Source organism: Bemisia tabaci, chromosome 8 (assembly GCF_918797505.1).
Source record: "Bemisia tabaci chromosome 8, PGI_BMITA_v3".
Lineage (NCBI taxonomy): Eukaryota > Metazoa > Arthropoda > Insecta > Hemiptera > Aleyrodidae > Bemisia > Bemisia tabaci.
In genome coordinates this window covers 21,833,199-21,848,044 of record NC_092800.1, presented here as the reverse complement: position 1 = coordinate 21,848,044, position 14,846 = coordinate 21,833,199, and the positions used below count along the sequence as shown (strand labels likewise).

The 14,846-nt window shown below is 35.3% G+C and overlaps 1 protein-coding gene across 2 annotated transcripts; it reads left to right on the top strand.

Annotated features, from left to right (window-relative positions):
• Positions 1–604: 604 nt before the first annotated feature.
• LOC109032596 (uncharacterized) lies at positions 605–14,504 on the top strand. Of its 2 annotated transcripts, XR_011900444.1 has the most exons (8): positions 605–955; positions 1,893–2,036; positions 2,850–3,330; positions 4,333–4,473; positions 5,322–5,395; positions 6,425–7,162; positions 10,547–12,991; positions 13,056–14,504. XR_011900444.1 is itself a non-coding variant. In XM_019044812.2 (7 exons), the coding sequence occupies exons 1-7, from the start codon at positions 818–820 to the stop codon at positions 12,293–12,295; spliced, it is 3,465 nt and encodes a 1,154-aa protein (XP_018900357.2). In that variant the 5' UTR covers positions 605–817; the 3' UTR covers positions 12,296–14,504. The 2 variants fall into 2 exon arrangements, 1 of the variants encoding a protein (XP_018900357.2); XM_019044812.2 differs by having other exon boundaries at positions 10,547–14,504.
• The last annotated feature ends 342 nt before the right edge of the window (positions 14,505–14,846 follow it).

Here is a 14,846-nt window from a genome sequence, read left to right as displayed (position 1 = left end):
AAGCAAAAAAAAATCCCATTATCTTTCGGAATGCGGAATAGGTAGGATATCTTGTAGTCCCCCCCTCCCTTCTCCTCTCACAAAATATTTCTAGTTTAGCCTGGTTTAGCCCATGTAGAGGAGCGAGTTATTTCCAACTTTGGCCTCTATTCGGCTTCATTGCTAAATATTCCGATAATTTTGTCGGTCTATTGAGTCCATGAGTAAAATTTCATTCACTGCTAAGCAAACTACAGAGGAGAAATATGTCAATATTTAAGGAAATAGTGTGAATTTTAGTTCTAAAATTTCAGCTGAAAAGAACATGCTATCTATGATCGGCCGTTAAATTTGGCTCGGTTGTAAAAATGACGTCAATTTGAGCTGTGACCAACGAGCGGCTGTGACGTCAAGCGGAATGAGCGCTTTTACCAATGACCCTGAAACAATGTTGCCGCTTAATCGGTCTGATTACAGTATTTCAGCAAAATGTATACTACATTTACATTAGACTAGGCAACGCATAATCAGAAAAAGTGTGCCGCAAGCGTGCGACATCATGGCACTTCGGTATCTATCAAACCCTGAGCTGTGATTGGCTAATGGCAACCCCACGCCTGTGACGTAGTTCCGTACTTAGGTGAGGTGTATTAAATCGTTGATGGCGGATTACGAAATATTTTACTGCATGCATTCTTGCTCTGTCGTGTTTATGTACTAATTTTAAATTCTTTGGTTAGGATGTTATCAAAGTGAATAGATTCTCTTCATCCTCATCAGAAAGAAATGTGATGTACATAGTGTAAGCATTTGGTATCCCTAAACTTTTAGCCTTATCATGGATACCAGCCCAACGTCGAGTATGAATTTTGAACGGACTTGCCGTTTGTGTGTTAAAGAAAGTACAACTCTCAACCCAATATGCCATTCTGAAAACCCCCTCTCTGATCTCATCAAAGAATGTGTTGATATTGTGGTAAGTACATTTTTAAACTCTTGGAACTTAATGCTAGGCAGGAAAGTCTGCAGCATACAAGGATATCTTCAACACACCCTGCAAGGTTGACCTCTTCATCATCTTATTTTCTAATCGCTCGTAGTCAAATCGCTATGTAAGCGTCCCTTGCAATTCGTGTATTTGATACTTGCAGAACATTGAAAAAGTAATCTATATCTTTTTCGATGCATTAGCATAAATACGAAAAATACTGATAGTAGGATATATCGCACCATGCGTTTCTGTGATGGGTTTGCATTTGGCCTCCGTAGGAAACCCATCTTGTATTCTTGTAATTTAAACGGGCACAAGTAGTAACGTACAAAGAGAATCAATTATTGGCCTGTCAACCCTAAGGACATTCCTATGGACCCAAAGTGCCTTTGCTATGGACAAGCACTTGTAAAATTCTAGACTGAATGGCAAGGAGCAAAACAGGACAAGACTTTAAAAATAGTAGTTATTTGGAACAAGTTGGATGTACTGGAGGCAATTTATTTGTCAACGGTAACAAGGTTGAAGTCTGAACTTCAAGTCGGTCAGTGAACATGCCATCTGTAAGTAGCCGCGATCTGTCATCATGCTCAGATGAAGCCTTCGATCATCATTTCTAAGTATAGCATGTACCTAAAGTGCAGAATCAAGTCGGGTACCTAAGCTCAAAATAACTCAAATTTTGATGGTCTTCTAGCCTCTGCTCTGTTAGAGGTGCAAAAAAATAGTTGTATCATGTTTTATGTGTATTTTGAAAATTTCATATCGGACCTCTAACATGTTTTGCTTCATGAGATACCTAAAGTTACCTTAACATGTAATTTTCCAATGCTGAAAAAGTGTTGGCTATAAATTTAGTTGTAGGCAGTTACCTTTTAAGCAATTGTGTTTTTTTTAAGCTTATCTCGGCTCTTTTGCACAGGTTCGAGTTGAAGATGAATTACCCAAACATGTTTGTCAAGATTGCCTGGATCAAATGGAATCATGGAAATCTTTCAAAACTTCTTGTCAGAAATCAGAAGACTTTCTCTGTAGTGTTTTAAATAGGTTACATTGCTCAATAGCGGTAAGACCTTTTCTTTTCAATGTGTAGAATTGCATTTATTTATCCTGAAAAGAGTTTTCTGTAAATATTAATGTCCTTTCCATAGATGCATCCACCCATTATTTACTCGAATTCAGATCACTGAGCTTGACAACTTATTTTTCACAGAAAAAATTTGTTTAACTGGTAAGTGTTATGCCTAAGGTTGAAAACTGGAAATCTAACTTCCCGCGCCTTGTATCTCTCACGTTTTAAATTAACCCCCTTTTTTTCTTTTTTAACTCGGAAGAGGGAACACTTCTGGTATAAGTATCACTGACGGGCCACAGGTCAGTAATTTACACCATCTTGCTTGAATGAAAAGTAAATTTTAAGGTTGAAAACTGAAAATTTAACTTTCTGCGCTTTGTATCCCTCACGTTTTAAATCAACCCTCAGTAAGTATTATTATTTCACTGCTTTCAAAAAGTCACCTGTGGGGCGAGAAGGTGCTTACTATTTCTCAGATCATTGAGGCACGGAATTTTAGACTATCTGTTGGAAAATATTTTTCGGATATAATATTTTGAGTATCTAGTTATTAAATAAGGTAATTTAATTAAATATTGTTTATCTATTTATTTGATAACCTGAATTACAAAATTAAACAATAGAAAACTTTAAAAGTTAAGTATTAAAGTAAAATAGATCAAAATACCAAATATATCTAAATAAGATTGATAATTAATTTAAAAATTTATAAAAATGTAGAAATTTAAATTTAGATTTTAAGTAAAATTATTTCAACATTTAATTAAAGCCAAATTTTAACTTTTTTCTTGTTTCTATGTTAAGGATGATGGAGATGCAGCAAATCTCAAAGAAAATGCTTCTAAAGACAAAAGTGATAAAAGCATTCCTGAGGAAGAAGAACCCAGTTCTAGAAAGTGTGATTCAAAAAAGAAACATAGCAAAGAGGAAGAAAATAGCTGCAATTCTAAAGACGAACCCCAAGAGGAAGGAGGATCTACATCTGAAGAGCAAATACAAATTGAAGAAACTTACCATATTGAAGAAGGAGATGAGGACAAGGAAACTTCTCAAATGGAAGAAAATCCTCAGCTCGAAGAGGAAGGCGAAAATGATGAAAGTTCCCAGATTGAAGGGCAAATCATGGTCTGTGATGACAACAGTGGGAGCTCGACTGAAAGTGCCGACAGCATCGAGTGTATTGATACCACGAAAAATGACCCGCCCAAGAAAAATCAAAGTCCCTTGATCAGACTCGCTGACCCTGAGGCTTTTAAGCTATTAATTGAAGCTGAGTTTTTAGAAAGTGAGTTTTTACCTGCTGCTCCTCTTTGTTTTCTCTTCTTTTTTTATCCTTTCTCTGTCATGCTTTGATTTAGAAATTAAAGTAGAGCAGAGAGAATTTAAAATCACAAGTAATTGGGCATTTCTACTTTAAAGCCTATATACACACAGCGATTAATTGCCGCGAGTAAAAGACGAAAGCCAATGGAGAGCCTTGATTTTGATATATCGACGTCAATGGATCGAAATCAAGGCTATCCATTGGCTTTCGTCTTTTACTCGCGGCGATTGATCGCCGTGTGTATCTAGGCCTTTATAGAAACATATTAAAATTTATTAAAAATGTGCTGCAACTGTGGTGATTCAAAATTTTCACTTCAATTTTTTTTTCAATAAATTTGCAAATAAAATTATATTATATAATATGAATTATCAATGACCGAAGATGACAAATACTTACGTATCCCATTGTAATACGGTCAGTTTCTGCTCATTTTTATATATTTTAAAGGAAACCTGACCAATATTTTCTATTGAAATTTTCTGCAAATTTTTCCCACTCACTCTCAAAAAAGCACACAAATCACACGGGGAAATCTTGATTAGTTTTCCGATGAAAATTAAACATTTTTGGAGATTTTTAAATGTTTGAGTTGAGATAGGTACCTATGCATTTTCACATGTAGCTGAGGGAAATGGCGAGTGTTGATCATCCTTATTCTTATTCAGAGCGCAATTCTTTGGTTCAAATTGATTTGGTAACCAACAGGTTTTACCTGTCTAACCTTTTTTGCTATTTTTTCCTTCATCTTGTTGTTGTTGTTGTTTTTTTTGTTTTTTTTTATTTTAAATTTCAGTATATTTGAAAAATTTGCACTGAAACGTCAAAATGAATTTTCCCGTAGAAAGAAAAAATCCAAACAAAGGACGACTCATTCAAACAGGGTAAAGGAAACTCTGACAAATCAAAAATTACGCACCATAATTTTTAGGATTCATTTTTTTTTTTCTTTTCTGTTTCTAGCCAATCGGAATCTATACCGATCACTTTGTAGTGAAAACTATTTTGCCTGCACAGCGGACAAAGTTGTACAAGGGCAGAATTGCCTTTTGCTGGAGCTAGAGAAAAATGTATTTTGCGAAGTGGAATTTGTGATGGATGGCTGTAAGTAGCAACAACCTTCCAATTTTTTCTGTAATTCTCTGGTAGAGTGTTTCCTTACCAAAGAAAACATTGTACAAGAAACACAATCAACTATAACATTTAATCAGAGTCCTCAATTTTTCTCTGAGCGATAAATTCAGGAATCAACTGATAGTCTCATTACAGAGTGAAGAAGCTCCCTAGAGCATGATATATGAGCAAAGAGAAGTGCTTTTTGAGCGACACTAGTTACGACAAACCGTGTAACAACTCATGCATGAAATCGCAGTCTGTTTGTAGAAATAAAAAGCGGATGAATCAAAATATAACCAATCAATCCTCTTACAAGGGGAAATTTTCAAGCTGCCGCCTCCGATCGGGCTGAAAAAACTTGTACGAACTCTTTGGATGAATCCATTAGACCCGAGTTTCTTTGTTTTTTCCAATTCACCCTGGAAACACCCAAAAAAAAAATTCCGAAAAGTCTTGTTTTGAGCGCTCGAGTCTGTATACACAGTTGAGCAGCTCTCTTCCCACATCAGGCGGTAGCTCTGCAGTAGAGCACTAGCCTGGTACGTGGGCGGTCCCGGGTTCGATCCCGGGCGAGGTGACTACTTTTTACGATCAAATTTTTTATATTCTCACACATTTTTGACACATGTTCAACTGTACAATAATACATAAATACTATAACACAGCAATAAATGACGGTACAAAATAAGTTTTAGGTTGACCAAACTACTCATATAAACATTGACAAGAATGTTGTCCATCGTAGAGTCATCGATAAATTGTAAACACCATCACTGTTAAGTTAGGGGATCATTGATTTCTGGAAAAAATCAACTTTTTTGTTTCTTTTATTGCAGTTTTGCGGACAGCTTCCGAGCTTTCTGAAACCAGAGATGAAGATTCACAGATGGTAGAAACAATTTTGACAGAAGTGAGTAATTGATCATTCTTCATTTATGGACTCTTCAAGTTATTGTGCCATCATTCCTTCTGATAGCCCAGTGACTTTTACTTTCAAATGAAAGATACCATCTGTCTGGCTCCAACTTGACCCTAATGGATTGTCATCTCCGAATAACAGGCTGGGTTAAAAATGGGCTACATTTTGCAATTAGGAACCATTTCCAGCTCATTTGTAAATGACATACGTCCATAGGGAAATTAATGGTATAAATTAATGTCGCAGGCATATAGTCAAATGTTTTTATGCTGAATGAAATCCTGATTTTTTTCCTTCTAATTTTATACAAAATAATTCATCGATCAGGTTAGAAAAAATTCTGTGTAAAAAGGTGCATCATAGGAGAGTATTTTAACCAGATTTCAGCTCCACAAGGAACATTCATCTGAAAATGTGCTGCATGTCATATAACGCAGAGTTTTTAAAAGTTCAACATTTATACCTATGGGAAGTATTTGAAAAGGAAGGAACAAGGAGAGTTTGTAGAATTGATGCATCGTTTTTTCAAAAATATTGAAAAGGGGTGAGCTTTTGGCTTAAATTTAAAAAATTCTGTTAACTGTCAAAATTTGACTGTCTGCCTCAGGCATTTGGTAAAATGCCTAATTTGACTAATCGCCTGCGACACATACATTGTTTTCAAACTGAGCCAAAAATTTTAGTTCCTAATTTAAGAATTCAGTCCAAAGCAAGCATTGATAATCACAATACATATCTCATTAATATTAAACAAACTTAACTGTAAACATATTTAAAATCTCCATTTTATGTTTAAAGTGGAAACTCAGTATTTTTCGTCTAGTCAATTTGAATGTCTTCTTTCAAATGAGACCAAGAGTTCCTCAATAAGTTGCTTGGTTTTTTAATCGAAGCATCAAGCCAGATTATTTTGAGCACCCCCCTGTTGTTACTAAAAATTGCTGTTCGGTTTTTTTTCAATGTTTCTTTGCCATGTGAAGGTTTCTGATCTAACCATTTGTTTTCCAATTTTTGTTTCAGTCTGAAAATACCGTGAACGTAACTCTGTCCGAAAAGGATGGTGTTCAGTACATCATTTTGCCTGCAGAAGGTGAAACTGAATTATCGGAATCACAAGGAAATCTTCTAGCAGAAAATCAGAAAGAATTGAATCCATCTATCCTCCAATCCATATTAAAATCTAACAGTGAGTCAGGTTCAAAGGAAGCTCTGATGTTCCATAAATATGCCAGATCGCCTGGAGAAAAAGCAGTGAAATTCTTGATCCCTCCTTCCGCAGACTCCGGGAGCCATTTTATGTTGCCAGTAACTTCCCAAAGTGGAACAACGCAGTTCTATCAAATAGTACCTTCACAGACTCAACTTGTGAATCAACCAAATCTGATCACCACCAAAGGGATCAAACGTAGTATCTCAGATTCAGGAGTGTCGGTGCCGAAGAAGCAAAAGGTGTTGATGCCTGCGCCGACTAAGGCAGTGACTGTTGAATCAGCACGCTCACCACGAAAACAATCCTTCTCACCAGGATTAGTTCAGACTAGAACTAGATCCAAACTCAAGCCTATTCTTAAACCCTCCGTACAGAATGTCTTGCCAGCTAGGAAGCAACCTTCATCAAAATTAGCCCAACCCAGTCCTGGAGTCAAATCAAATGATGCGGGAAATAAATTTGCCAATAAATTCAAATCTACTGATGACATCTCTCAACGAATTCAACAAATTATTGAAGCTAACGAAGAAATCCTTCAGAAGACTTGGGTATAACTTTTATGATACTACATACCTATCACCCGTAGAATTTTTTTATACCAGACTCCTTATCAACATTAAAATGTTTGCACTCCAGTCTTCATACCTTTTATCACTATGTATTTATCCTGTGTCCAGTTTTTCTACTTTTCTTCCGAATACTATCTGTGTAGCACGTTCCAATTTTTTAGAAATTTACATTATCTCGGTTTGCTATGACATTCATATCTTTAGATGAAGATCCTCTCAGTTTTTCATTATTTTTTATTTATTTAATCGTAGTAGTATATCCCCAAAGCGCAAGTTTTTCAATTTAGGTCTTTCAAGGCTTTGGCCTTTTAACACAATTTTTCAGATAATACAGTTAGATTGTCGGTTAATGCAAAGTAATCATTCATTCAATTTTGATCTCTGCTTAGTGTAGAAGATGCTCTAGTAACTGAAAGTGCTCCAAGGGAGCAATGTATCAGAATTTATATATGATGTAAGGGGAAAGATTGTTAAATCAAGCGATTAAAAAAAAAAAATAAAAAAAAATTGAGTAATATTTCGGCGATATGCCTGTGCCTTTGAAATTGAGGTGTCGTTACCAAAGTATTCTTTATATTTTCCCGCTGGCAAGTATTCACTTGAGTAATTTTCATTTGTTTTCATTGATTCTGATTGTCAAGTATTTTGCTTCTTCGTCCTCTTTTTCCCTTTTTTTTTGCATTTAAGGAAGAGCACCCCTGTCAGTGTCAGTGGAAAAAGAACATCAGATCTTTTTTTTTCTCTTTATGTAGTGAGAGGCCTACGTAAAACTGGATTTGCCGCCCCCCCCCCCTTCCCCTTGTAAAACAAGCTCTCCCTCAAATAGTTCATGTAATACGTACTTGAATACAAGTTTGATCAGGATTTTCCCCAAAATTCTAATGAATCTTCAATTTTCCATACTTTCGTATTTCAATTCAAAAGTAATTCTTACCCACTATCTGTAATGTACACCAAGTCTTGTACTTACTTCTGGTTTTTGCTATTATATGTTTAACTTGGAGTGGAAAAACAGTATTTTAGGTTCTTCATGATTTTTTTGCTTCTCTTAGTTATCTACGTACTACAGGCAAGGTGCAAGTATCTTCCAAAGAGAACAATGCCCATCTTGTATTGTCTGGCATTGGAGTCATTGATGGCAATGACATCTTTGAAGTCAATGCTGCAACAAATATTGCATTATCTTACTTCAGGATATTACATACATCAATGCGTGCACATTGCCCGTAGTACATGTACTAATTCTAGTCACATTTTCTCCTATCCACCATTTATATCTGTTATTCTGAAAGTCTGTAGTACTTGATTGAGTCATAGGCTCTTATCAATTATGGGATTACTCAGCAAATTTCAACCTCTAAACTTTATTCCTTACCCTTTTTTTTTATTTTTGCATGGTGTAAAATAAATTGTCATCTCCCGCACGAAGGAACCAATTTTGTCTGCGTGTTTTCAGCATCTCTCTGAGCATTTTATTTTTCATGGGAGAAACAGTGCAAGATTTTGTCTGATAATTCTAGAAGTTTTTCTCAGAAATGTGAAGAAAAATTAATGGAAATTTCAGGCAAATTCATGCGACTGTTTTCTTGTAAAAATGTGATTCAAGTAAAAAATACTGAAGTATCGCAGTCAAGATACGTCTCTTTGATGGGTGAACGACAAAATTACAACAGAATTTTCTCACAATCCCAGTTTTGCCCATCAAAAATCCTGAAATTTCATTGGTTGCAAAAGAATCTAATAATTTTATTTAAATTATCACTAACAATCTTACCGCTTAATGAGAATATAAACCAGGGAAAAATTGAGGAAATTTCCTAAAAGTATTTGCCTCTTGTTCGAGAGCCTTAGTTAAGATTTTATCAACTTACATGAGCTAAATAAGCTATAAAATAGTGCCATGATAAATTTTAGCCCCAAACATGGCTGTCACAAAGCATTTTGAATTCGTCAATGTTTAAATGGGCACTTCCGTCTAAACTGACAGCAGGAAAGCAATGAGAAACACATGTGAACATGGGACTGGACCATTCAAGTTGGAACGTCTGACAAATGTCAAATTACAAGAATTCGGGGCGACTTTGCAGCCGCATTGAAATGTTAGCACTCAAAAGTTGCTTTGTTGTTGTGCACTCCAAGCATAAATAATTCAGCACTGATCAGTTTGAAAGAGCAGAAAATCTTGAACTGCAATAAATGAACTTAAATTCCTAAAAATAGTGAAAACATAGACTTTATCTCACTTTTGAAATCATCAAATATAGAGCATAAGGTCTCTGGGTCCACTGTTTCATTTTTAAGCAGAAATCTTTTTTGTGGAACAATTAGATGTGTCTATGTTGTCTAAAACTCAGACCTATTTGTTTTGTCGTAACCATGCGCTGGGTCTACACCCATATTTAATGTTTTTTCACTCTGTAGATAAGAAGTTATCGAACTCAGGAATCTCTTTTGAGGCTACACTTAAATTCTCTATGCTGAAGAGTTGTTAAGCTGAAAAGAAATCGTTGCCTGCATTTCCTACGCTTTCAGCTCAATGTCGTTAAGTTTTTGTTGTATAAATTAACTGGCTGGTAACTGCAAGTATATATTGCCACCTGATGAGTCCCACAAGTCCAGAGATCCATCAGGGTACCATTTGCATACTTGATTTGGAATTGTTGGAACTGAATCCATGCCAACTTTATTAATGATTAACAATGAATTAAGAAGAGCAAGTGAATCTTTGTGATTCTCTGCAGCCTTTTTCCCCCTTTTTTTTCTGTCTGATTCAAACATAACAAATATCCATCGATCTTCATCACATTGAGTTAAGGTCAAAAAGCAAGCTGTGGCAAATATAGGTACCAAACCGTAAACATTGTCAGATATGGGAAGCCAGACAAAGCCATGTTTTAAGCAATAAAAAGTGTCGCTACAGTCTACAGCTGTTTACTGCCCGTTTTTGGACAGCCTAGCTGAAATTTCTCTCAACTGTCTACCTTAAATTTAGATTCTGTTCCTCATCGTATTTTTCTCTGTAGTTACTGAAAATGATTGAATTCTTAAATTCAGATTTCTTCCCTCTGTTTTGCAAAACAAGAACCTTTTTCCTTTCTATTCAAATTTAATGCTCAGTCATTTAGAGCATATTATTTTTTAGGTAACCACCTTTATCTAAATTATTTGCTCTATCCCCTCATTCTGATAATTTAGCAAATTATTTTCTTCGTTACATTAGTGTCACTTTGTGATATCCAAGGAAAACAGTATTTGATTTGCAATCAATCTTTGCATCCCAATAAATGCTCTTTTGAAAAAATAACTGGTTCAATTCATTCATTCATCCATATCTTACGCCTTCATAAATTATATTGTTTACAGGGTCAATATAAGAAAGAAGAGGAAGAAATGAGTAAAGAACAAGAGGAGCAGGAAGAAGAGGAACAAATATTCTCGATACCAATCAAGTCTGCCCCAGATCAGCCTCACGCCACCGGGAAGTACAAGGCGATTCTGGGCAGACCTCCCAAATCGCCAGCCAAGCCAACAACGAGATTTATATTGCAGCCCATTCAGAACAAAGACGGTGAAACGGGGCAACAAAAAGAAAAAACAAGCTCTGAAAATGAAGGTGACACAAGTAAGCAACCCCTTGTTAATTCTACCCCCCTCTCATCAGTACCTTTCACGCTAACTTTAGCACCTCTTACAACGTCCTTACCTAAAGTTCCAATTCCTAGGTTACCAGTCACAACTAGATCACCTCCAGTCAAACCTAAACTCATTCCTCCTATCTTGAAAGCACCCAAAGCTGCTAAATCTTCTTGTCCCAAAAACGCGAAAACAAAAAACATCGATGATATTCTTTTCGAAGGTCTAGACCTAGAAACATCAAATCTTTCCACCAATTATTCGGAAGAAAGCGCGAGCGAAAAGAGTGAAGTAAAATATACTATAACTGAGGAGGGTCACCGAGAGCCAGTTGTAGCAACCAGCCTTTTGAGTAGTAAAAAAAGCTGGAAGGAGAAAGTACCTGAGCATATGAAAATGGATCCTGCAACTATACCGAAAAATAAGCAGAGAAGTCAAATTTTACAAAGGTTCTATTTACCGACTGAACCTACGGTGTTTGATGGTGAGACTTCCAATGTTGTAATTGACCATGACGAGAACGATGATGGGATCAAAGACGTACTGTTCTGGGCTGATCAGCTTCCAGACCCGCCTAAAGACGATGAAAATGAAGCAGATCAAACGACGAATAATCAGAATGGTCTTCCTATCATCAGGAGAATCCGGAAACGAAAACGCAAGATCTACAAGAAGAAACCAAAACCTAAGATTTACCAATGCCATCTTTGCGAAAACGTAGCATACGCAAAGTTTTACGAATTAACTCATCATGACAAAGAATATCATGGTGAACTGCCCGCTAATGAAGCTTGTGGAATTTGCGGCAAATGTTTCATATTTGAAGACAGAGTACACTGGCACCAAAGCATTTACCATGCGGAGAAAACTATGTTCTGTGATCTTTGCGATAAAGGTTTCTCAAACAAAGAGCGTTTAAACATGCACAAGAGACTTCACAGTGACAAATTTATCTGCGATGACTGTGGTTATCGTGCCCCTACAAGCAGAAAACTTGTCGAACACGCTAGGAAACACACTGGAGAAAAACCCTACATGTGTCATATTTGCGGAATGAGACTTGCCTCAAAAGTCTCCGTTAAACAGCATGCCTTGAAGCACACAAAGGAGAAACCAAGAGAAAAATGGCAGTGCAAGGATTGTGAATACAGCTCCATGAACATGACTTCATTTTACAATCACCGTAAACGTCACCAAACAGTCTCAACATTCTTGTGTGAAGAGTGCGGGCAAAATGTTTTGACCAAGTCTAGACTCTACAAGCATATGCGCTTTGCCCATGGCCCTGAGACTCTGGGCCATTATGTTTGTGGTGAATGCATGGGAATATTCCATTCGAAAACGGCCTGTGATGACCATCTCAAAGAAAAGCACAATATGAATAGTCAGAGTCGCTCCTTTGTTTGTAAGCTGTGCTTCAAGAGCTACGCTACCAAAGCAGCCTGTAAAAAGCACTTTAGAACTCACAATATTGGCTAAAAGTAGCCTCTGATCAAAGCTCAAGAATGGACTTAAAAGTAACAAACCCTTACTTTACCCCTGTACCTACTCCAAATTATTTTAATCTTCTTGTTTTTCTGTCTCCTTTTTAGTTAACAGACTGATTCATTGCTACATTTTTTTTAAGAAAAATGTAAAAGTATCTTCATTGTGAAATGTTCTAAAGCACTTGAATGATATTGATGGCTAAGGTTGAAAAATATGTATCTCAGATCATGACATCGTAATTTTTTGCTTATGTTTTATTTTCTTAAAAGACAACTTACCTACAGTCTCTATTGAAATTTTCTATGAATTTTCCCCACTCATTTTAAAGAATCACATAAAATTTTATGGAAACATTTTGATCAGTTTTTATTGAAGGAAGTAAAACATGATTGTAGATTTTTAAATGTTGCAAATCAGGTATGCATTCGTCGCCTTTTGCCTAAAAAATTACCTAAAAATCTTTCATAACAGAAAGTATTACAGAATTTTCAAAAATTTCTCATTCTTTAGTGATGGTAATAGCACACATGAATACTGATTGTACCTAATAAATTTGTTCTGAGCAGAAGTGAAAATTATTCTCATCGAAAAGAAAACATTGTCAAAAATGTAAAATTGAGTACCAAATTAGCATAAAATTAACCTAAAAGGGCTTTTGCTTCAGTACTTACAAACGGGGCTAATGTTGTCAGTATCAAATGCTCTACTGTACTAGTTTTGGTAACTTATCAAAGATAGTTACCAAAAATAGTACAGTAGAGCATTTGCACAAAGAAAATATGATGTAACATTGGTTACTCTAATCCCCGTCATTTATTTATTTGATGTACATGTGAGATCTCTATTGTTGAGGGACCTCCTAATGCCCTGTTTTTCAGGTCTGTGGCTCATTGACTGATATTTATAGATTTATTTACTGGTTTAGTTTTTAAATCATTATCAGTTGATTTTCTCATTTAAATGTTCATGAACGAATGAAAGAGTGTAAATGATTTTCAAAAAAAAAATAAAAAATTGCAAGTCTATTTCAGCGTACATACGTCAAAATGTCAGAAATCTAAATTCTTTAAAATCAAAAATTAACTCAGTAGCTGAATGAAGGGAGGAATACATGATACATATGCTTTGATTCTCAAATCGCAAAATTGATGACTAAGTGCAAAGAAATGCATATCTTACTAGCAACTTTTAAAAATTTTCGATCATGTTTCATTTTTCTGATGGAAAAGTAATCAAAATGCTTCCTCTCAATTTTGGGTGATTTATTTTAGAATGAGCTCAACAGAATTCACCAAAAATTTCAAAAGAAACTGTTGGTTAGTTTTCCTTAAAAAAGGTAATATCTGAGCGGAAACTAAACTCGCAATGCGAGGAACCCATTTTTTAACTTTAGCCATCAATATTTAACTTTGCTATCGCAATTTTGTAAGTAGTGACCCATAATGTTAAGATTTTCTCTTTCTCTTTGCTCATACATGCATGGTCCTCTGTAAGGGAGCATTTAGTCTGTCGGTCTTTTTGAAAAAGCTAGGAAGTGTTTCTCATCATGTATGAAAAAAGCATTTGGGGATGAAAATGCCCCGAAAGATATCAGAAGTAAGAGGTCAAACTTTCTTTTTTTTTTTTTTTTTTTTTTTTTTTTTTTTTTTTTTTTGTGCATTGCATTACTACAAAATTGAGTTTCTCATTATGTTGTCATTTTGGCACCTAAATATATTAGGGCTGAAGGTGCGTCTCATCAAGCAATGTTGTTCTATGCGAAAATACTTCTCAGCAAAATTATAAGTCTAAGTGAGTGTACCATTCTCTTTTTCTAATCTTAATGCCACTTATTTTAGTCATAGAACAGGAATCTTAATTTTTTTTACTCATTAAATGCTGCAAGCAAGGAGAGCCTCAAAACCGTGAATGGTACTGACTCCTTTTATCAAAATAAAATTGTTCATATTTTGTTCTTGTTTGGTTTTGTACATTATGTAAATATTCTTCTTTTTTTAAAATAGTTTTTGAGAAAAAGTTTATTTTTGTTCCTGACATGATTTCACTGTGTTTGCATAGCTATTTGTACCTTCATTTAGATGGTTCTGGGCGGGTCTGTTTGTAAACACTGTATATAAAAACAATGTTGGAAGCCTGGTTTTCTATTTCTGTCAATTTTATCTCAATTGTTTATTTGTAATAAATTCTTTTGAAAGCTGAATTTCGATTTTCTATCTTTTTAATACTCTTTCACATTTTTACTACTCACCAAAGTATCAAAAGCTTTGTAACAATTTGAAAAAAAGAAAGAAAAAAAAAACCTTCATTCATTAACTCTTTGGCTTGACAGAGATCTTAATTTTGGAATAGCATCAGACGCCAATAAATAACAGGTGAATACCAAAATGTAAACCAATAACTCTTTTTGAGCTTTTTTAAGTGAACATTGAATCAATGCATGTATTTGCAGTCATGTCGATGGTGAAACTACAGAAACTCATATCTCAGTTTGCAATGTTGTAGGCTTCTTGCCGTACATTATTTTCTACTTTAAAAAAAAAAA